At 48.8% G+C, this 23911-nt stretch overlaps 1 protein-coding gene across 3 annotated transcripts in view; it reads left to right on the top strand.

Annotated features, from left to right (window-relative positions):
* The window catches only part of PRKCB (protein kinase C beta), a 295883-nt gene that overhangs the window by 191151 nt on the left and 80821 nt on the right, over positions 1-23911 (top strand). For all 3 annotated transcript variants that reach the window (XR_004961595.1, XM_036278529.1, XM_036278528.1), the window contains exons 6-8: positions 10756-10912; positions 12051-12185; positions 18513-18609. Coding sequence is in view for 2 of the 3 variants with exons in the window: in XM_036278529.1 (XP_036134422.1) it covers positions 10756-10912; positions 12051-12185; positions 18513-18609 (389 nt within the window). In the remaining variant the exon portion in view is untranslated. The remainder of the gene's footprint in view (positions 1-10755; positions 10913-12050; positions 12186-18512; positions 18610-23911) is intronic.

Below are 23911 nucleotides of genomic sequence, written 5' to 3'. Positions count from 1 at the left end.
ACCATGGTCGCAGACACTTCCCAGCGTGTGCGGGCAAGGGCGCAGAACAGGAGGGCCTCTCAGTCATTGCCGGTGGGATGCAACAGGGAGCAGCCACTCTGGAAACAAGTCTGGTGGTTTCTTACAAAGTTAAACATACACTTAGCATATAGCTCATGATCCCAGTCCTAGGAATTTACTCTAGAGAAATGAAATTTTATAGCGGCTCCATCACCCAAACTGGAAGCCACCCTTCATCAGGTGAATGGGTAAAAAATGGTGCATGCAGACAGTGGAATACTACTCATCAATAAAAAGGAATGAACTATTCTTGCACACACTTGGATGGCTCTCAGAGGCATTCTCCTGAGTGAGAGAAGCCAGTCTCAAAAGATTGCATACTGTGTGAGCCCGTTTATAGAGCATGGTTGAACTGGTAAAACAGCGGTGATGGGAAATAGATCAGCAGTTGCCAGGGCTGAGGGTGGGTGGAGCTGGTGAGAGAAGCAGCACCAGTGACTTTTCTGGATCCACAGAACTTCTCTGTGTCCTGGCAGGGTGGGTGGTGGTCACAGGATCCGTACATGGGTTAAAACTCAAAGGACAAGACACTGAAATAAAATGTCAATTTTAGTGTATGCTAATTTGACAATGAAGTAAATGCCTTAGGCAGAAATAAACAGATAAAAGGGAGAAGACAAGAGGGCGGAAGGGAGGGCCAGAGGGAGGGAGACAGACAGAGACAGAGACAGAGAGATTGACAGGAGGCAGGAGGCTAAGGCAGTTGACTGAGATGAAAAAGGAGCTGGACAAGAGGAAGGCATAAGCAAGAAGGATATGTTACGATACTAAGAAGTAATTTAAAACAATAAAACAAATTGAAATGCATAGAAACAGTCCATAGAGGAATGCCGATGGCAGAAAGTAGAACCAATACTATGGAAACGAGCTGCAGGAGTGACGGCAGGGAACGGGAATAAAGAAATGAATACCATCTGTAAAACTGACAGACGCAGAGGACAAACAGCGTCTGTCCACAGCTACACAGAGAGCAGGTGCTCCTGGAGCAGAGACCGGGCGGATAGCAAAGCACCTATATGCAAAGGAGAGCTCAAGACAGGTAACAAACTGTATAGAAGGAATCTTTTAATTATGAAAGGTAAAATCTAAGACTAAAATGTGCCCTGGCCGGTTTGGCGCAGCGGTTGGAGCGTCGGCCTGCGGTACTGAGAGACCCGGGTTCGGTTCCCGCTAAGGGCATGTACCTTGGTTGCAGTTTGTCCCCGGCCCTGGTTGGTCGTGCGGGTGGCAGCCACTCGATGTGTCCCTTTCACATCGATGTTTCTCTCTCTCTCTCTCTGTTCCTCTCTCCCCCCCCCACTCAACCTAAACAAAAAATGGAAAAATGTCCTCGGGTGAGGATTAAAAAAAAAAATCTAAGACTAAAATGTAATCATGAACCTCAGACAACACGAGGTCAAAATACACAAAGCAAAAACTACTAGAAGTGAAGGGAGAAATTTCTGGAAATACCATAATGGGAAGGTTTTAAAATATACTTTTGGTGGTCTTTGACAGATGGTAAAATATGGATATAGATAAGTTAAATAATATAATTAAAGTGAGGATCAACTATATCTTGAAGCTTGAACCCTTCAATAAGAGAGTCACCTTCTTCTCCAATATCCACAAAACTGGTGGTATAGTAGCTTGCAAGGGAAACCTCATTAAATTCGCCCCCAAATGCCCCAGAGGTTGCTCAGCTTACATTTTCTGATGAAAACATCATAGAAGTAGAAATTCATGACACAAGCGTGTAATATGGATGAGAGGGAGTAGGAATCAGGTGGGAGCTTAAAAAGATGAGCTCTTGAAATTGCTTCCTAGGGAGTGGGAGGGGCTGCAGGCAGGGAGCAGTGGCATCAGGCTGCCCTGTGATTCCTTTCTACAGGGCGCTGTCCTGCGGCACTGGGGACCGGAGGTATGCAGAGGGTGTTGTTGAAAGTACAAGAGGGTAAAGACATTTAAGCCTCTGGCCAGAAGAGATTAGAGGGCTTTTCTGTATGGGCAGGGTTAGGAAAGAAGTGATACCGCAACAGTGCACCAAGGGGAGTTTGATGAGGTCAAAACATTGGTATAAAGCAGCGGTTCTCAACCTGGGGGTCGCGACCCCTTTGGGATCAAATGACCCTTTTACAGGGGTTGCCTAAGACCATCAGAAAACACATATTTCCGATGGCAATTCTTAACAGTAGCAAAATTACAGTTATGAAGTAGCAATGGAAATAATTTTATGATTGGGGGTCACCATAACATGATGAACTGTATTAAAGGGTCGCAGCATTAGGAAGGTTGAGAACCACTGGTATAAAGGGAGCAGGGAGATAAAAGCATAAAAGATTATTGGATTGTTTAACGTGCTGGCGAGGATGTGGAGAAAAGGGAATCCTTGTGCTCTGTTGGTGGAATTGCAAATTGGTATAGCCACTGTGGAAAACAGTATGGGGGTTCCTCGAAAAATTAAAAATAAAACTACCATGGGACCCAGAAATTTCACTTCTGGGTGTTTATCCAAAGAAATACAAAACACTAGTTCCAAAAGATACACGCACCCTTATGTTCATTGCAGCATTATGTACAATAGCCAAGATCTGGAAGCAACCTAAGTGTCCATTGATAAATGAGTGGTAGATGAATGGATAAAGAAGATGTGGTACATATATACAATGGAATATTACTCAACCATAAAAAAGAATGAAATCTTTTCATTTGCCACAACATGGATGGACCTAGAGGGTATTATGCTAAGTGAAATAAGCTAGACACAGAAAGACAAATACCATATGATTTCACTTGGATGTCAAATCTAAAATACAAAATAAAGGAACAAACAAAATAAACACAAACTAATAGGTACAGAGTACAAACTGCCAGATTGAAGGAGGGTTGGGAGGTTGGATCAAAAAGGTAAAGGGGCCCAGCTGGTGTGGCTCAGTGGTTGAGCATTGACCCATGCACCAAGAGGTTGCTGGTTCAATTCCCAGTCAGGGCACATGCCCAGGTTGTGGGCCAAATCCCCAGTGTGGGGCTTGCAGGAGGCGGCCGATTAATATTCTCTCTCACCGATGCTTCTATCTCTCTCCCTCTCCCTTCCTCTCTCTCTAAAATCAATAAAGAAAAAATGTTTTTTTTAAAAAAAGGTGAAGGGATTAAGACATACAAAGTGGTAGTTACAAAGTAGTCACAGGGATGTAGAGTACAGCATAGGGAATATAGTCAGTGATATTGTAATAAATATGTATAGTGCCAGGTGGGTGCTTGGAGTATCAGAGGGATCACTTTGTAAAGCATATGATTGTCTGACCACTATGCTGTACATCTGAAACTAATATAAAGTAATACTGAATGTCAACTGTAATGGAAAAATAAAGGATGTGCTATTGCAGATGAGCCTGCAGGTGGCTGGGTTGGGATGGAGTGGAGCTACAGTAGGAAGCAGTAGATTTATCACACTGGGCTTTGATCGTCTGTCATTACCTCTTCCAAATCCATTTGTATGAAAATCACATTGGAGGGACACTCTTTTAGGCCTGAAATTTATCTTCATAGTTACATAATTTGATCTAAAGTCTCTCAAAGGAGAAAGGAAATCAACATTGGTTAAGCCTCTGCCATGTGCTTGACATTCTGCTTTAACACGATTAACCCATGTAATTAGGGTAACCATATAATGTATTGTCCAAACTGGGACTCACGAGTACAGGGACAGCAGATGTAGGCTGAGGCTATTGTCCTGGACAGACTGGCTGTATGGTCACCCAGCGGCCCTTTCAGTTGAGTGTGGTTTTATCAGCATTTTGGAGACAGGGCCACTGAGGCTCAGAGATGTCTTTTGACTCAGATCACCCAGTTAGTGAGAGTCGTGGCGAGGCAGGATTCAGACCCAGGTTTCTCTGACTCCAAAGTCCAACTGCTACCAATTCGGTTCCCAGTTCCTCGGCACCAGCTCCTCCCCTCGTTTCACTTGCCATGGCTTGACAGGCTCTCTTCGAGACCGGCACCGTGACTCCCAGCTGAACGTCTGTCTGAGCAGACAATGGATGTGTGCTAACTGTGCCCCAGCTAGCAGTGACAGGGAGCCAGCTGTTCCAGGAGCCACTGCTCGGATGACTGCGACGCTGCATGGGGGCTGCCCGAGACCCCAGGTTTGCTTGCTTTGTCGTCAGGGGCTCGCAGATGAGGTCCTAGGGGAGGGCCAGGAAGGAGGGCTGGGAAGGACATTCTGATGGATGCAGAGCTCACAAAAGCCACAGCATCAGAGGACCTGGGGGATAGAAGTTAATAAGTAAATGGGAGTCAGGGGGACACAGATTGAGGAGTGGGTTGTAGAGGAAGGTAAAGCTGCCTGCCGCCTAAGAAGGTGTGCAGGGCAGTGGGGAGGGCTCTGGGGTTAACCCAAGGCAGGGTGAGGTGCCAGCCGCCAGGAGGTCACTGGAATAGGAGAGGGGCAGGGCAGGATAGCAAAAAGACATGGTGGTTATGGAGTTCTTCACCTGTTCAGCCTCTCCCTCCAACCCTGCTTTGATCCCACTGGTCACAGTGAGGTCACCCTGGATCCGTGCATGGTTCTCCAAGGGTTCAGTGATGCAGACCGTGAGTGGTATTTTTATCCTCACCTGAGGACAGTTTTTCCATTTTTTGTTCAGATAGAGTGGGAGGGAGAGAAGAAGAGAGAAAGAGAGAAACATCGACATGAAAGGGAAACATCGAGTGGCTGCCACCCACACGACCAACCAGGGCCGGGAACAAACTGCAACCAAGGTACGTGCCCTTAGCAGGAACTGAACCCAGGTCTCTCTGGACCGCAGGCCGACGCTCTAACCGCTGAGCCAAACCAGCCAGTGCAGACCATGAGTTTTAAGCATCACTCTGCAGAGCAGTTGCTCTGTAGTCTTCAGGAAGCAGGATGGGTCCCTGAAGACCAGGACGATGGATTCCTAGAGCCCATAGTTGCGCACTGAATTAAAAAATTAATACACGATTAATAAAAGAACATATTCTCTTTGTAATACATTCAGAATGTGAGAGATAAGGCTAAAATCTCTTTTGCCCACAACCCCCAAACCAAGTTCCTTTACTCTTCCTCAGATGTAACCATTACTTTAAACCAATTTTGGGTATATCCTTCCATAGTCTTTTCTATATACTTAAATCCATATATTACCACAGGGTTTTTTATTGTAAGTTTTTCATGAAGATTTGGAATACCTTATTTTTAAAAACTTTTAAATTTTGACATAATCTCAAAATTAGAAAAAAAGTTGCAAGAATAGTACAAGGAACATCTATATACTGTTTACCTAACTTACCAATTGTTTATATTTTGCCCCATTTGGCTTATCATTCTATTAAATATTTTTATACATGTGTATAGATTTTTGTCTGAGCCATCTGAGTTGGAATAATCGTTCCCATTTACCCCTAAGTCAGTCAGTGTCTTTCCCAAGAACAGGGCCTTCTCTCACATATGCGCAGGGCAACAGTGCCCATCAGGAAGCGTGGCCATGACCCGTGCAAGTCCTGTCCCGATCCGCGTTCCCCAACTGAACACTGATGTCCTCAGACCTTGTCTTTTTCTTTTTAAAATATGTTTTTATTGATTTTTTTAGAGAGAGAGGAAGGGAGAGAGAGAGAGAGAGAAACATCTATGTGAGAGAAAAACATTCATCGGCTGCCTCCTGCACACCCCCTACTGGGGACCAAGCCCACAACCTGGGCATGTGCCCTGACCGGGAATCATACTGGGACCTCTCAGTCCATTGGACCACTCTCAGTCCACTGAGCCTCACCAGCTGGGCCTCAGACCTTTTTCTTAAACAAAGAGGCATTGTATTATAATCATCTGTCTTCATCTTGTTACCTTCTTCAACATGTCAGTGTATACAGGTAGCCAGAGTGACGGACACTGCACGGTGTTTGACAGTATGTGTGTGCTCTCCATCATGTACCCCCATGTGTGCTCTCCATCATGTACCCCCATGTGTGCTATCCATCACATACCCCCATGTGTGCTATCCATCACGTACCCCCATGTGTCCTCTCCATCACGTATCCCCATGTGTGCTCTCCATCACGTACCCCCATGTGTGCTCTCCATCATGTACCCCCATGTGTGCTCTCCGTCACATACCCCCAGGTGTGCTCTCCGTCACGTACCCCCAGGTGTGCTCTCCGTCACGTACCCCCAGGTGTGCTCTCCGTCACGTACCCCCAGGTGTGCTCTCCATCTTGTACCCCCATGTGGGTGGCCATCAAGGTGTCTTACTTCTTATCACTGCAAACATCCTCAAACATAACTGAATGTTAGTGGCTGTTGCTTCGAATGACTGTTCTGAGGACACATAGGACAAATAAAGACTCCCGCTATCCTTCAAAAGGAATTAATAGGGAGAAGCTCCTGGTTCACACAGTGTGAGATACAGGCATCAGATTAGCAGGGTTATGCAGACTTCCCCAACAGAGAGTTGAATTTTTGGGGGGGTCAGAGGGGCACCGGGAAATTTCTGAGTGAAGAATAGTTCTTAGGAGAATGGTTAGCGTCAGAGCTCTCTTTTCATGGATTCCGCACCGTCTTAGGTAGCTCTGAGCAGAACGCAGGGCCTCGTTTGCTCCGAAGACCTTTGACGGAAACAGCCAGATGTCCGCCACCCAGCTGCATGCCCACAGCCAGCCGTGTCTCTGGGTCAGGACACTTTCTCTTGTACGTTCAGCAAACTTTCACTGGAGGGGGAGAGAAGTGGGGTTGCTATTTCTGCTCAACGTGAAGCTTTCTGTGCCATCTGGGATGGCTGGATTTCCACCAAGATAGTAAAGAAACATTTATCAGGAAGAATCAGCGTCAGCCTGGCCCAGTGTGGTCTAGAGAGGCTTCCTCGATACCTCTGCAGCTCTCTTGCTGCTGGGAAACGCGACCTGACTCTGGAAAGCTGTGGGAGGGTCTGGCCCTTGGCTCTCAGCCTGTAGCTGCTGTCGGCCGCTCCTGGACGGCAGCGACCGACCGTAGCCAGGGCTCCTGGAGATGTGAACGCCAGCAGTCCCGAACCAGTCCCGCTCAGTCCTTCCACAGACACTTTGGCCCTGGCAGAGGAGAGACCCGAAAAGGACGGAAGTGGAGGAAAGGCTCCCTGAGGGTTGGGAGAGGATGGAGTCATGCCTCCACTAGGGATGTCTGTTCAGGGGAAGTAGCTGCCCAAGGGGAGGTCATTGCGAACCATTAGCTGGGGGACTGGCTCAGGAGTACAGCACACGCGTGCCATTTGCACCCCGGAGAGCTGTGAAGTCTGGACCTCAGAGGGAAGAACGCCGGTTCCTCCCACGGGAGGGGCGTGGCCCTGGCAGAGAGAAGAAAGAGGAGCTGTCTCCACCTGCGTCTGTATTGCCGGTCACCCAGACAGGTCCCTGGCACTTCAGAGCGTCTCAGGTGGCGTTTTTACGCAGTGTAGTATGTGAGGGCTGTGTCGTTCCAAGATCCCAGCCTCGAAGCTGGCACAGGGGAGTTCTCTTGGAAGGCTCAAGAGATGAGGATGTATTCTATGGCAGTGCGGTGCAACCTTTTCCTCTCGTGGTGCACATCAACTAATCACTAAAATTATGTGGCACACCAAAAAATGCTATATTTTTTTGCTGATCTGACAAAAAAATAGGCACAATTTTGATTCATTCACACCAGACGACTTTTATTGTGTTGGCTGTTGTCATTTTTTTATTCGACAATCCAGGGGAAAAGAGGTCAGTGCCCCTGACTAAATAGCCAGGTACTGCATATTTTAAAGATTCTTGTGGCACACTGGCTGAAAATTGCATTTCTACAGGGAAAATGTATGGATATCCTAAGAAGTTACATCATGTATAAAAGCTTTACTTAACATGTGCTCTGTGCATGAGCATCACTGGAAACTGGTTAGGAAGACAGATGAATAGGTCTCACTCTAGACCTACTGAGTCAGAATCTCCCTGGGGCTGGGTCCCTGGATTCCACCTCACACCCCATGAGCGACTCCACTGCATGCTCGGGTTTGAAAGGCACTCCCGTAAGGTTCAAATGCCAAGGTCAGATGCATTATTCTCAAGAATAGAAACCGTAAGACGTTCTGTTTGATGACAGTCCATTCAAAAATGAGTAAATCTTCATAATAAAAATGGAAAAATATAATAAAAGGGCAGTAAGCATCACTAATAATATAATAATAATACTACTACTAATGATGATGATGATGAAATGGCAGTAATATATAGCTAGCATTTATTGACTATTTCCTAGGCCTAGGTTCAGGGCCAAACATCTATACTCTTATCTGATTATACTCTTCTAACAACCCAATGAGTTATGTATTACCTCCAGTTTATTGGTTAAGAAATTGAATTTAAAAATGTGAAGTAATGTAGGCAAGATGCAGACCCTGGCAGCTTACAACCCTGTATCCATTACACTGTACCACCTGGCTACTGTGTCATTAGAAATCCACTATAAGTGGCATACATTTGGTTTTATGTTTTCCTTAGGTACAGGATCGACACCTTCTGTTGTCCCTGTGTCCCCAGTGCCTGGCAGAATGCCTACACATAGTAGGGACCTGCTTGTGGAACTTAACTGGATCAAAGGACACATGCTTGCTTCTGCCACAAGAATGCGATGCAGCCTGCAAGCTAGAGTGGACATGAATTCAACCCGTGGGTAAATGGGAGGAAGTGCCGTCTGCTAGAGCACAGAGCATGTCAGCGCAGAGTAACTTACCGCTTGCATCCTCAGGTCCCTCGTCACTCATGTGACGGCCACCCAGCCTTTTCTCATCTCATTTATTCAGTCCCAACCCCTTACTAGAAATGTGATCATAGGCAAGTCAGGGCAGGTGTGTTTTTTTTTCCTCCAGCAATGGTTAGCTGTTGGGATGTAAGAAAAGAAGGGTAAGATATTTGAATTGAACTAGAGCTGGGGTTTTGTCAGATAAATAAAACGTAAAGAAAGATGAGCAAGGAAGTTGAGAGTGTTTTCGAGGGAGTGATGATAATGCATCATAATATCTAATCTGGGATGAATGGAGTAAAGGTAAAGGCAAGAGGGAATGGGAGACAGAGGAAATGCATGGGGCTCAGTAGATTGGCTGGTGGTGAAAGACTCGTTGCTGTGAGCTACTGAGTCAATGAACTGGAAAAATAGGAAGCGGTGTAAGATCTTGGGGTACATGAAGTTGAACTGAGAAAGTGGTATTCTTTCTGGGATGACACGCTCCAGGTGGGAGGTAACAGGTGGAAGTGAAGGGTGCAGGCAGTAAGGACTGAGCAGTGTTCTGTTCCTGTTGTCTGTTATCCTTATGGATCAGTTAGACAATGCTGAACCATGGCAGTGGTCATGGGCGTCTGTCTTATTCCTGAGTTTAATGAGATGGCATTCATCATTAACTGTGGTGTTATTTCAGATAGCCTTATCCTGTGAATGAAAAGAGCCTTTTCTAGCTAATTGCAATGATCTTGTGGTTTTCTCCTTTGACCTATACATATGATGACTATTTTAATAATAGATTTTCTGAGATTGAACCATCTTTGCATTCTTGTTAGGAGTCATTCTATATTAGCCTTCTGGCAGGTAGTTTGATTCAATCTGCTAATAGGCTACTTTGCATTTTTCTTTTGTGAGTGAGATGTTTGGCACCGTGTCCTTAATATCTGTACACTCCCCAAGATCGGTACAACTTCCATTTTCTCGTCTCCTTCCCTTGGCTACTTATGTTACTGGTTTTCAGATTGACTCCTAATTAACTTCTTCCTGTTTCTCCAGCCTGATGTCTGTTCCGCCTTAGTATGGCCAGCACGCACACTGCTGACCCTCTGCTCTTTCCTCCTCTAGGCTGTCCTACAGCTCCTTGACGCAGTGTTCTTGGTTGAGGGTGCAGCTTCCTCTTTATGGGCTGTTTGGGTATTGGGTATGGGTGCCACATGGGTGATGGGTGTGCCTTGGTTTAGTGGACAACTCTTTCTTTTTGAATTGGGGTAAAATTCATATAACATAAAAAGTGGCATTTAGTACATTCACAGTGTGCACACAACCATCGCCTGTATCTAGACCCAAGAAATTTTTATTACCTGTAAAGAAAGCCACATACTCATTAACTAGCCACTCTCCACCCCCAGCCCCCGGAAACCGCTAGTCTGCTTTCTGTTCACGAGAGGTACCTGTTCTGCATGTTTCATGTGAGTGGAATCACAGAGTATGTCATCTGTTGCGTCAGGCTACACATGCTTATTGCAGCACTATTCACAATAGCCCTAGAGTGGAGACAGCCCAAATGTCCACCAGCTGATGATGGGTAAACACAACTTGATACATCCTTACAATGGAGTGTTATTCAGCCACAAGTGTAGCCCTGACATGGGCCACCACCTGCGTGAACCTTGGGAACACTCTGCTGAGTGGAAGAAGTCTGCCTTCCTGCTGGCCGCTGTGGACACACGCTTAGAGAATGTGCAGTTAACCTTGGGGGTGGAGTGGGGAGAGCGTAAGGAAGTCAGCGATCAGTTTTAAGCCAGTAGAGAGCAGAGCCCACTTCTTGTCAGTTTATCTCACGTTGAACACTTCTTAGTTATTAATATTAATAAAATAAAATTCCCATCAAGTAAAGGTGATGCCAAGAACCCTTCCACGGGTTCTGCAACCATTGCCGGTTGGTGCTTAAACGTTCTGGGAGCTATTAATGCTGAAACTACTTTATCTTTTTTCAGTGAGAGATGCTAAAAACCTTGTGCCTATGGACCCCAATGGCTTGTCAGATCCCTATGTGAAACTGAAACTCATTCCTGACCCCAAAAGTGAGAGCAAACAGAAGACCAAAACAATCAAATGCTCCCTCAACCCCGAGTGGAACGAGACGTTCAGATTGTAAGTGAACTTACTGCAGCCCAGTGTGGGGGGTGGGCTCCCTGAGAGGGGAGTTCCTCTCCGGCTTCTCTTCCTGCCCTCCCTCCCTCCCTCCAACTCCCACCTTCTCTCCCCCACACTTTCCTTCTTTCTTTTCCTCCCCTTCCATCTGCATTTTTGCATTGCTAGCCAAGTAAACATTGGAGCCTATTTTTTTTTAATAGAGTTGAGAATGTCTGTGGTGTGGGGAGTGGGTGGCTCAGAAAATAGTGTGATGTGTTGCTAGGTGAAGGCAAGTGGTGGGAAGCTCAGGGTCTCCGCTCTCTAGGGCTGAGTTTATGGAAAATGCTGGGCCCATAGCCTGCTGGGAGCTCCTGCCAGCTCCCATGGAGCGTCCTCCTTGGCTGGCGCTCCAAGAACCTGGGGATCACTTTTTGATACACCTGGGCCATCGAGCGTTAGTGATATCAGCTGGTGTTTACTGAGCATATCCTGTGTCTAACAAGCCCTGTATTGGTGATCTAGCTTCATTGGTCATTTCACCCTATTTTACCAATGGGGCTCACAGAACATGCCCAAAGTCTCACAGCAAATACAGGGGGGAGAGTCAGCCTTTGACAGTCTGACTTGAGAGGCCACAGGCCAAAGCATGACCCCTCATCCCCTCTTTCTTCTCTCAAAGCAAATGTAGGGGCCCATCTCAGCCTCAACTAAGGAGATGCCTCAGAATATACAACTTCCCCCCATCCAGCACCAGCAAGACTCTCCTCTGTCCATTTCCCCAGCCTTACCCAGTAACCCATATGTGTGCAAACATCCACAGGGTTTCATAATTGACATCCATATTTCTTATAGTGACTGTGTCTGCAAGATTTCCAGACCACCATGAGCCCTATGAAGACATAGGAAGGCAACAAGTAGCTAGCGCTGTCCCTCAGAGCTGGTGTGGGCCCTCTGCCTGTGTCAGCCGCAGGCTGTCAGGCAGAAAAAGCTCTTCCTCCCTGGGGAGCTCGCTGGCATAGAGAAGGAACGTATTTCTTGTAAGAGTTTGTGATCTTTAGAAATTCCTACCTTCGGGCTTCGTCCGCTGGTCCATTTCATCTGCTTGAGCGACCACTGGCACTGGCACTGACGTCCTCCCTGACGTTTCTCTCTGCAGCCAGCTGAAGGAGTCAGACAAAGACAGGAGACTGTCCGTGGAGATCTGGGACTGGGATCTGACCAGCCGGAACGACTTCATGGGATCTCTGTCGTTTGGGATTTCTGAGCTGCAGAAGGCTGGTGTTGACGGCTGGTAAGGGAGGCTTTGCTTTGGAAGCCGCAGTGCATCGTGGTTCATCAGTGGCAGTGAGCCTGTCCTCCTCCTGCAAGTGAGCTGCGGCAGCAGTCACGGAGGGGTGCTGCTCCTCCTGCAAGTGAGCTGCTGCAGCAGTCACGGAGGGGTGCTGCTCCTCCTGCAAGTGAGCTGCTGCAGCAGTCATGAAGGGGTGCTGCTCCTCCTGCAAGTGAGCTGCTGCAGCAGTCATGAAGGGGTGCTGCTCCTCCTGCAAGTGAGCTGCTGCAGCAGTCACGGAGGGGTCTCGGTCCCCTGGCCCGGCTCACGGAGGGGTCCCGGTCCTCTGGCCTGGCCTCACGGGGGGGTCCCGGTCCCCTGGCCTGGCCTCACGGAGGGGTCTCGGTACCCTTGCCCGGCTTCACAGATGTGTTTTATGTGGTTCTTGTGCTGAAAAGAAAAGAGAAAGAATTAATTGCCAATATTTTAAAAATCAAGACATTTCCCATAAAGACCTAGACTTATGGCTTGAAAAGCCAGAAAACTGTGGGCGCCCTGGGCCCAGTGAATGAGAACAGCTGAGGGGTCAGCGCCCCTTCAGACGGTGTTGTATTTGCCACAGTCCCGACCACGCCTGTAGTTCTACACCAGCCCACTTTGCAGTTATGTGACCTGACTGGCCCCATGGTCACTAAAGTGGCTCTCACTTTTTTTTTTTTTTAAATTAATCCTCATCCGAGGATATTTTTTCATTTATCTTCAGATAGAGTGGGAAGGAGGGGGAGGGGGAGAAAGAGAGAGAAAATGATATGAGAGAGACACATCAACTGGCTGCCTCCCACATGACCCTGACCAAGGCCAGGGATCGAATTGCAACTAAGGCACAAGCCCTTGATCAGAATCAAACCCAAGACTCTTTGGACCGCGGGCCAATGCTCTAACCACTGAGCAAAACCGTCCCCCACCGAGGATTGAGCCCACAACCTGGCCATGTGCCCTGGCCAGGAATTGAACCGGTGACCTCTTGGTCCATGAGTCAGTGCTCAACCACTGAGCCACACCGGCTGGGCTGGTCCCTGCTTAAGGCAAAAAAATCCTTGCCCAGCCTCCCCACCCACGAGGCGGGTTAGCCTGGCAGCGATGAGTCCCAGTGGTCTGGGTGAAGGGGCCAGAAGAGGCCGCGCAAGCCAGCACTGGCTGTTGGAGGTGGTGGGAGGTCTGCTCTGATCTCTGTAAGAGAAGTTCTCTCATTTCTGGATGGTCTCAGGGCCTTTTCAGTTACAAGCAAAAGTCAAGCAAATCAAATTGGTTTAGCAGGAGAGAGAACAGGTCGCTGGGACTACACGTCCTTTCCACGGTTCGCCTTACTATGTCCTGTCTCTCCTCCGTGCTGATCTGGCGTTTATGCCAACGTGTACTGAGTGTCCACTGTCACCAGATATGTCGAGAGTGAGACAGACACGCTCCACGGAGGGGAGGCCGTGGAGAGGAAGCGGCACTGAAGCTGGTCAGTGACTTGAGCAGACACGCTAAGAGGACAGAAGCCCAGGGCAAAGAAGAAAAGAAAAGAATAATAAGGTGCCTTAAAGCACAAAGAGTAAATGATTAAAAACACAATTCTCGTAAAGTGAGAGTCTGTCCGTTTCCTTAGCCGAGAGCGAGGAAACCAGGAAGGGGCGCGGCTGGTCCTAAGGTTTGCAGGCAGCAGAGTAAGGGAGGGGGGGAGGCTGCTGGGACGGCGAAGGCAGAGATAAACCTGGAGGTGAGCTGGTGTGGACGAGAGGAACAAAGTCTCAGCACGGCCTCGGAGCAGTTAACCACATGTTCCCGGGGCTGGGAGACCCCGGGGCCCCACTGGACTGTGGATAAGTGGTAATACTGTGAGGAAGAAGGAACGAAATCGAAAACGCTCTCGCATGATAGTAGAAGGTTACACTCTCCTCTTTTTGCCTTTTCCCCAAGTTTTGGATAATTTGTCTTAACATGTGGACGATGTAACTTTGCACACTCCCCCATCATCACTCAGATTGTGTCCAGGCATAAAGAGGGTAAGAAGAAGAACAGGATCCTCAGGGGTGTAAGTGACAGGAGAGAATGTTAATAATAATGATGATGACAGTGGCTGCCACTTATTGCCCCTCATAGATTGCAGGCACTGCGCTGAGCACTGTCCAGGTGTCAGGAGTCACATAGATGCAGCACTGATCAGTGTGTGGAAAACACATACTTCTTTATTTCCTAAATGGCCCTTGTGCAGCTTTGTGACCTCATGGTGGCCCAGGAGAAGGGGACCTTCTGGCCCAAACTGCTGCAGAACGGCCGATGCTCCTTGTCCCAGTCAGCTTTGGGGCACCTCTGGCTTCATGCTGGAGACCTGTCCTGGTGTGGCCTCTGGTTGGGAGGGTCCTCCACACAGTCCCAGCCCCAGGCCCCTGCCAGCCCCACCCCTCAGCACTCCAGTGACCTGGTTTCCGGCTCCTGCATGGAGAGCTGGGAGCTGGCTCAGCTCTCCATCTTCCCCACCGCAGCTGCTGCTCGTCTGTGGCCTCCATGCAGGTCTCTGCCCAGGCCCAGGAGGAGGGGCACAGCCCCTCTGCTCCCCCCTCTCCTCCTGTGGCTCTCTGGCCCCAGAGGCAGGGCTGGGTGCACGGGTGCTGTGTGCCTCCTCCTGGCGCAAGCCTGGCTTGTCTCCTCCCTAGAGCAGACAGCAGAGCGGGGAGGACAGAGGGCTCAAAGATGGGGACAGCACGTGGAGTCAGTCCGGAGAGTGCCTCATTCACACTGACACCGGTCTTGAATCCTCCTGCCAGTGCTGGGCGGGGCACTGTTCCTGGGATCAGAGTGCTTGTGCAGTGTGTGAGGCACACAGCTCTAAGCCACAGGGCAGGCGGGCGGGCGGGCCCAGGGCCTAAGCACGCCCACACCCACTCTGCCCCCTGATAGGAGGGTTGGCAGGAGCCTGGCGGTTACAAAGCCTCTCCTAACTGGAGGGATGCAACGCGGTGAGTCACGGGACCTCTCTGTACTCTGTATGGCCTTCTCATCAGACATGATTCCATTCACCAAGGGTAATTACAGCACCCCCACCCCCATCCACCTTGTAGGATAGTTGTGAAGTTGATGAAATTATAGTTGGAAGGGAACTTTGGCAAAATAAAAGCCCTTTTCAGATTTTGCACATAAGAGTCCTCTTCAGATTTAGGGCCAAAACATTTCTGATGCTATCTTAACTCTAAATGTACCAAATTCTAGAAATTTGGATTCTTGCCCCAGGAATTCTTTTAACACCATGTGGCCTAGGGTAAATCACGCCCCTGTCTGTGACTCGGTCTCCCCATCGGCAAGGGGACGAGCTCTCCCAGCTGCTCTGGGTGCTGACGAGAGGCCCTGTGGCCGAGGCAGCGGGAGCAGCTGTGAGCTCCCAGATGTGGAGCACCAGCCTCAGGCCCTCATCTGCTGCTTTGCCACCGGCTCTGTGTCTGCTTCCAAATTCTCTTCTTGTTTCTAATTTTATTTATGCTGTCTCCTTTCTTTCCCCTTGTTTTCCAGAGGTTTGTCTGTTTTATTGTTGTTGTTGTTTTCCCAAAGAGTCATCTCTGGGTTTTGTGTATTGATTCTGTGTTTCTTTTTCCTCCTCCTTGTAGGTTTGTTTGTGGTTGTCTTTGAATTTCAGTTGAATATTTTGCTAATTTATTTTTCCTCTCTTAACTTCCACTGCTCTCTAAAAATAATAAACAAGCTTTGGAGGGAATAAATATGTCTTCCAAGTTTTATAGTTGCCTTCCAGCTTTTGTTGCTTACTCAAGGTCTGCAGTTGTATTTTTAATTTCCTTTACAACGTGCTTTTACAATAGCCCCTCTTATCCACAGATCGACCCCCCAGTAGATGCCTGAAACCCTCATAGGACCAAACCCTATATACACTGTTTTTTCCTACACACAACACACCTGCTCACTTAAAGGAAGCACCTTGTGGCTTCTCTTGACTAATGCGAAGTGCCAGCTTCACTACTCTTAGGCTTTGTTAAGTACGAGAAAGGTAACTTGGATGGAAGCGCTGTCATGCTGGGACAGTTGATCTGATCACTAAGACAGCTACTAAATGACTAATGGGCTGGAGCATTTACCGTGTAGACACACTGCAGGAAGGCGTGAGTCACATCTGGCCGCTGGCTGACCTCCCGTTTTAATAAGGAAGGCGGCCCTGGTCTCAGAGACTTTGGTAAACTACACCATCTACTTGGACTTGGGTAACACTGAGTTGTATATGTTTATATTCTTAGTTACTTTCTACTTGTAACAAGTGATGTTGGCCTTTTTTTTTTTATCCTCACCTGAGGACATTCTTCCATTTTTTGTTCAGATGGAGTAGGAGGGAGAGAGAGTGAGAGAGAGAAAGAGAGAGAGAGAGAGAGAGAGAAGCATCGATGTGAAAGGGACACATCGAGTGGTTGCCACTCGCATGACCAACCAGGGCCGGGACAAACTGCACCGAGGTACATGCCCTTAGCGGGAACCGAACCCGGGTCTCTGGACCGCAGGTCGACGCTCCAACCGCTGAGCCAAACTGGCCAGAGCTGTTGGCCTTTTTTATAAGAGATATCAAGTGTCCTTTCAAATGGAATTTATTATTTTTAGAAAAAGGTGACAATTTAATGAAAAGCATTAGTTAATAATACCCAGATTTAGCGGAATCCACAAGGTCAGTGTTTGCCAACAGCGCTCCACGCCCTCGTACACTACTTTGACTCGTGGAAACTCCCCGCAGCCCCTCTGCGTGCACAGCACCTGCCTGACTTCTAGCAAAGATACCGATTTTATATATTTTTTGCAGTTCCAGTGGGGATCTGGAAGGAGAGAACTGAATCTTAAGTGTGGAGCCTCAGATGGTCATCTCTGCTCTGAGTCACTTAGCCCTCAGTTTAAAAGCTGCCTAGGATGATTTGTGAGTGGAGGAAAGAATTGTGATGAAACTGTAAATGTTGGTTAGGAAGCCTCTTTGCAGAGTGAGGATTTGGGGGATCTTTCCCCGCACTGGCCTGAGTGCCCGTGGATGCCCCCTTTCCTCCCTCACTCTCGTCTCATCCATGGGTGGAAACATCTTGACGGTCAGGAAAAACATCATGTTTGTTGTGATAACAGTAACGTCGGTGATGGTGGTTAACAGGCCTGAGCGGCGGGAGGTCACATCCACAACGCAGGCCAGTGCAGAGCAAAGTGGCTTTATTGCACGCGCATGGGTGCAGGCGGGCCACGCAGAAAAGGGCCCGGCCTGGAGCCTTCTTTGTTCTCTGCTCATATAGACACAGACTACAGAGACTACGACAAACTACATGCTCTTGGCGCCGCTTTTTGGTGCCGGGGCTGATAGAGGCGAGGGAGGAGTCTGTTGCAGGGGACGAGATGAGCCTGTTACAGAGGTCAGGGCAGTCATTGATCTCTTTCTTTTTTAGGGTTCCTCCGAGTTTCCCAAGGCCACCTTTAACCCTTGTCTTCATGGTTCCCTGTCAGTCCCAGGGTTTTTAGAAAACTGCTCGGGTGTTTACGTGCAGGGATAACTGGTCAGAATGGAGTTTAATTTTGTTAAAACATTACCGACCCTTTCAGTGGGGCCTTCTGTGGAGCGCTCGCCAGGTGCCCCGCCTGTGCTTCTCCTTTCTCACGCACCATCGTCTCTCGGCTTCACAATAACCCTGTGAAAAAGAGGCTTTCATTCCAATTAAAGGTGAGACCAATCAGGACCCAGAGGGCCTAACCAACTGTCCTAGGGGGCACAGGCGGAGGTGCGATTCGGACCCAGGCGCCGTTGTGTCCCTAACCACTGAGGGAGCCCATTTCTAAGAGGCCCAGCACTTTGTGGGGGGAGGGGGCTCCTGCAGAGAAGAGCGGCCCACGGTCATCCAGGTCCCGCGTGCCAGGACAGCGTGCCAGCAGTGTGTGTGGCACCAAAGGCAAGCGCAGTGCTGGGGAGCCTGACGGGAGTCCCTGGGCAATGGAGAGCTTCGTAGCGTCCTTCAGAATAAAAGAACACTTAACGGACAAAAAATAGTGAAAACGTGTAATACTGAATGCTATAACTAAGACAGTTGTGTGCAGGGGGTGGGGAAGAGCGGGAGGGAACGAGAGGACTTGGCATTCTGTAAGCACAGAATGTACATCTTCTGATGGCCACAGAATAGTTACAAAGATAAAAACATACAGCATACCTGGCTACACACACACACACACACACACACACAGAAACCCCTCAGGGGGTTATTTAAAGTAGAGCTTTTCCTAGGCCTTCTTCTCCTGTTCTACCCACGAGACACTGTGGGGCAGCCATGAATCTGTGCCCTGTCTCCGCAGGTTTAAGCTGCTGAGCCAGGAGGAGGGCGAGTACTTCAACGTGCCCGTGCCGCCAGAAGGAGGCGAGGGCAACGAGGAGCTGCGCCAGAAATTCGAGGTGAGAAGTCGTGGAGCCGGTCGAGTCTGCCTCTGTGCTGATTTTCCTGTTGATGGTGTGGTTTCTGTCGAGGCCTTTTCCTGACTCCGTGCCTTTGCAATATTCTGTCTCCCAGAAAACATCTGGTTATCCTTCAAGACTGCAATTAAACGCTCCCTGCCTCGTGAAGTCATTGTTCTTCCCGGTCTTCTTTCCGATTTAGACCCTTTCTCCAAAGCGCTCTGTCCCTGCCCAGCCACGTTGGCAGTGGCGAACGAAGCGCACAGGGTGGTGATATGTTTTGGAGGCTGAGTCAGCCAGGTTTGCTGAGGGATAGAATCCGGTTGGGATGTAGCGGCAGGATGGTGCTGTCCTGTTGAAAATGGAATAGACTGTGCTGGTGACACCATGAAATAGCCGTGGGTGTATCTTCCAAGGGGTAAGAGCCCAGACCTGGGCTCTGGTGCTGCCTCTGCTTCTGCCTCAGATAAACCCTGAAAGGTGCAAGTCAGTGGTTCGACGGCAGGCTAAAGAGCGACCCCAGACGGTGAATAGAGACAAATTGGGTTTATTTAAATAAAAGAGGTGGGCCCTGGCCGATGTGGCTCAGTGGTTGATCATCGATGCACCAAGAGGTCACTGGTTCGATTCCCGGTCAGGGCACATGCCCAGGTTGTGGGCCTGATCCCCAGTGGGGGGAATGCAGGAGGCAGCCAATCGACGTTCTCTCTCATCCATGTTTCTGTCTCTCCCTCTCTCTTCCTCTCTAAAGTCAATAAAACATAATTGAAAAAGGAAAAGAAAAGAAAAGGGGTGGGGATGGGGATGCCCAAAGGGAAGGGCTACCAGCACCGAGCCACGGGGTGCTGGGTCGATGACGGCAGCCCCTAGGAGCTGAGTCTCGTCCTTATATGCGTCCACTGGCGGGAAGCTTTTGTCCTCAGTGGGTTTTGGGGTCTTGGTGGGTGGCTTTGGGCAGGGGCTTAGGTCTACATGAAAGTGGATGTGGGATCGGGGGCTGCTTTGGTTCCTGGTGTCCGGTTGTGTTTCCTGTCCGGCCAGTCCTTCTGTGGCGGGAAGTTTGGTCTGTGTTCTCCGGTGGTGGAGGCTTGCACAGTGGCCTTGGGAATTACGTGGCCTGTGTGTGTCCTCACAGACCCATCCCTTCTGTGGGCCCAAGCAACCCATTTCGCCTGTGCAAGTAACCGGTATGTAGGACACATCCCAGTTTTACAAAGACAGCATTTTGGGAAGATGGGTTTGATTTCTTTCATCATTTCTATACTGAATGATTTTAAAGTTGTTTTATGAGAGAAATCTGAGAGAAACATGATTTGTTGTGTCATGCAGACCCAATATACTCAGTCTGATGGGAAATTGCCAACTTAGATAAGCAACGATGCTTACTGACTGAAAAAATGTATAACACAGCCAAAACAAAATAGATTACCATCACTGTCATCCACCAGATAATCTCATAAGCAAATAAAAACTATGATCAGTAAAGTTCTGTGGAAGAGAGGTCCATGGTACTTGGAGAACGTAGAGGGAAACGAAACCTTGTCTGAGAGCATGCGGACGGTGTCCCTGCGGAAACAACAATGGAAGCTTACCAAGTTAAGAGCAGAGGGAAGCATTCCGTTCAGAGAAGACAGCTTGTGCAAAGGCCCTGTGGTGGGGAGTTATAGCGGCTGTCGGAGACCTACCAGAAGGGTAACGTGGGGAGAGCAGAGAGCCGAGCGCGTTCAGGTGAGGCGGAGGTCTGAGTAGAGTTGTGCTGGCCTCGGCAAACATTTTGCCATTTATTTCAAGACCCATGTTGCTTTCTCCCTGAACTTGATAGAAATAGCACTTGGGTGTTGACCCTTGTCTTGAGCCTGTGCCCTCCACAAACCTGGACTATGAGATGGTTTTGACCCAGTAGATAAACCTTCCTGGAAATAAGTGGAACAGCATGCTGGCCTTGAGCTCGTGAGTCGTTCTGCTGCACTTCGTAACTGAGGGGCATCGAGACCAAAGGAGTCTGTAGAAGGACTTCCCACCCAGGAGAGATGAGAACTGTTTGATAAAAACAAGTTCTCCCAGAGAACATTTTCCATCTCTTTCCCTCACCTTCCTGACGACATGTCCATTTGCTGCAGTGTTAAAATGTATTACTGTGGGTGAAGAAAAAACAAGGCCAGTATTTTCTTATAGAAAAAGAAGTCTCAGTTTTGCAAAATGATTTCTTCTGTCCTCGGGCAGCCAGGGCGACATTTCAGGACACCAGGGAACACGTTTCCTGCATGAACAGAGCATTGATCTGGGCCAGTTACTGGCTTGTAGTAAGGAGCTGTGTGGTCTGCGTGCAACAAAATGCGTCCCCACGCATCCAGAAGAGCCCACAGATGCTTGTGTGTGCCTGGATTATCGTTGCTCCACACCATAGCCGTTGACTGAAAACCATTTCCGGCAGACTGAAAATTGTCCTCATAGAGGAATTTCAGTTGACCTTGAACATGAGAAATGTAATCCCTGTGCAGTAACCAATTAGCACCCAGAATGGCTCAGAAATTATTTTCAAGTCTCTTCTCTGGAGAAATTCTGAGCGATGGTAAAATCGAGCTGCTGGAATTGGGGCAACAGAATTTCATGGTAGGGTCAGCCGGGTGCAATGAACATGTGTGGTACATTTCAGAAGGTCAGTGGCTCTGTGGGGGGCTTTCTTCTGACTGTGGACTTGCCGATGGGCCCGGGAAGGGAAGCCACCATTTTTGACAGTTCAAAATGGGGTTTCTGACATATTTCTAAAACATTTCTTAGAATTTTTTAGTTTAATAAAATGCTGACTACGTGCTGTTTATTAGTTTAAGTGCTTTAGAAATATTAACTCATTTAATCCAATCCTCATAACAACTCTGAATGGTGGATGCTATCATCATCCCCATTTTTCTTTTACCAATGAGGAAGCTGAGGCCCAGAGAGGTGACGTCACTTTCTTACATCCCACAGCTGGTCATTGTCCTGCTTTGAGAGTCCCCAGCAGCAGACTGTCAGGATTGAAGTGCAGGCAGTTTCTCTGGGAGGTCCCAGGAGGCACCACAGAGTAGCGGGGAAGTGATGCATGGGGGGGGGGGGCAGCCGGAAATGCACGTGTTATCAAGCAACTTACCTCTGTGGGCAACTGCGGGTTCATCCTGCTGGGAGTTGCCTGCTTGCTGCAGGGTTTTGCAGTCGAGGGGCAGGAAGCTGAAGTGTCCATCTGCTCCTTCCCATTTGTGGCTGAGGGCAGCTTCAAGGGTGTTAATTTGCCAGCACTTCCAACTTGCCCTGCTTATGGGCTGTGTTTGCTCATTCAACTAGGAGACGAGCCCATAGGCAGGGTCACAGGCATCCTGGATAAGCAGCCCAGGTGTAGAGAGGAGTGTCCCACAGGGCCCTGGCAGGACACCTTGGCTGTATCTGTGCAGTGCAGCTTATTCTGTACCATGGGTTCAGAGCCAGGCTGCTTGGCTTTGAGTCCCAGCTCTGCCCACTCCTTGCTGAGTGTCATAGACAAGTTACTTGATACCTCTGAGCTTGTTTTGTTTTTAATCCTCAGCCGAGGATATTTTCCCATTGATTTTCAGATAGAGTGGAAGGGAAGGAGGGGGAGAGAGAGAGAAACATTGATATGAGAAAGACACATCAATTGGTTGCCTCCTCCATGACCCCAACCGGGGCTGGGGATCCGCAACCCAGGCACGTGCCCTAGACTGGAATCGAACCCGGAACTCTTTGGTCCATGGGCCGATGCTCTAACCACTGAGAAACCTGCCAGGGAAATATCTCTGAGCTTTTAATTCTCCATCTGTAAAATGGGGGACTCAGCACTTCCTACCTCATAAGGTGTGTGAGAACTGAAGGAGATAAGGCACTTAGAACAGCACCTGGCATGTTCTAGCATCAAATGTCAGGTCATCTCTATCATTTTTTGGCTCTTTTGGAATAAATAAAACTCAGATGTGCTCCTGGGCTTGGGAAGGGCTACTTGTGGGTCAGGGAGCATCTACGGGGTTTCTGCCACCACAGAAGGGGGCCATGGGAGCTCCTTGTAGGCGGGGGTGGAGGAGTCTGGCTTCAGCCAGGACAGGCATTAGGCATCTGAGATGAATGCCAGGGGCTGGCCGCCGAGGCCCTCGCCCCCCAGCAGCTTCCTGCCCCTAAGTTCAGCCTAGTGTGCGCTTCCTCTTTGAGCACTGAGTTCTAGGCCTCCAAACCACAGACTGAAAAGGCAGCCATTCGTGTCTTCCTGTTTTGGAAGCCATATCCAACCCAGCAAGATTGAGGATGATTTTAATTTGGGTCTCAATTTTAAAATATTTGCTTTGATGGAGAACATGCTAGGCATGAGGTTGCATGAGGTTGCTGGTATCAACCATTGGTCGTTGGCACCAATTCAACGCCAACAGGAATCCCCTATTTGGGGTGCAGTGAAGAAGGAAATTTGATTCGTCCAAACAGGTTAACAGTGATACAGGCTGCTCTGGTCTGCTCTGCACTCCATGCTGGTCTGCTTTGCTCTGTTCTGGCAAAACATCTTTGGTGATTCATTTCTGGCCCCTGAATGCAGTTTCAGGTCTTTGGTGGAAAGTGCGCCCTCTGAACCAAAGGGGAGCTGGCTTATATAGACAGAAGTCCCCACCCCTGGTCTCTGATGAGTCCATTCTCATGCAAATGAGGACTCTGAATCCTCACAGTTTGATTGGTCCAAAGGCACTGTCCTTATTGGTCAGAATAGAGCCATTCCGATTGGTCAGAGCTGCACAGCTCTGATTGGATGAGGAAAGCCTCAGTCCTGTTGAGTGAAATAGGATTCCAGGAACTCCTTTATGAGGGCTGGTTCATGTAGCAGAAACACAGTGCAGGCAGGCAGTTCAGTGCAGAGGCTCCTTCAGGAAGTGCAGTTTTCGGGAGAGGTCCCTGTGCAGAAATGGCTGCTAGGCTCAGCTTGTTTTTGAGCCCAGTTAGCCACCAGGAGCCCTTCTCAGTAGGTGTCTTTTTTTCCTTAGGGTTTACACTGGGAATCATGGGACTTTCAGAGGGACATAGGACAGAGTTCTTTCCTCCAAGGGCTCACTGTATAGGGGTCACAAACCCAAATATTTTCAGGAGCCAGGCAGGTTATAAGAAGGGGGAAAAGCTTGGTGTAAGACAGCAAGGGGTGGTGGGGACTGTGGTAAACCAGAGAGGGTATGTCCCATCCAGAGGCACCTTGACTCACTAGATGGGGCTTAGTGTTGCTAGATCAATAGTAGTGCCCCCTTATTTGTAGAGAATATGATCCAAGACCCCCAGTGGATGC

The sequence above is a fragment of the Molossus molossus genome, unplaced genomic scaffold (assembly GCF_014108415.1).
Source record: "Molossus molossus isolate mMolMol1 unplaced genomic scaffold, mMolMol1.p scaffold_m16_p_3, whole genome shotgun sequence".
Lineage (NCBI taxonomy): Eukaryota > Metazoa > Chordata > Mammalia > Chiroptera > Molossidae > Molossus > Molossus molossus.
This window is presented reverse-complemented; position numbering and strand designations above follow the sequence as displayed.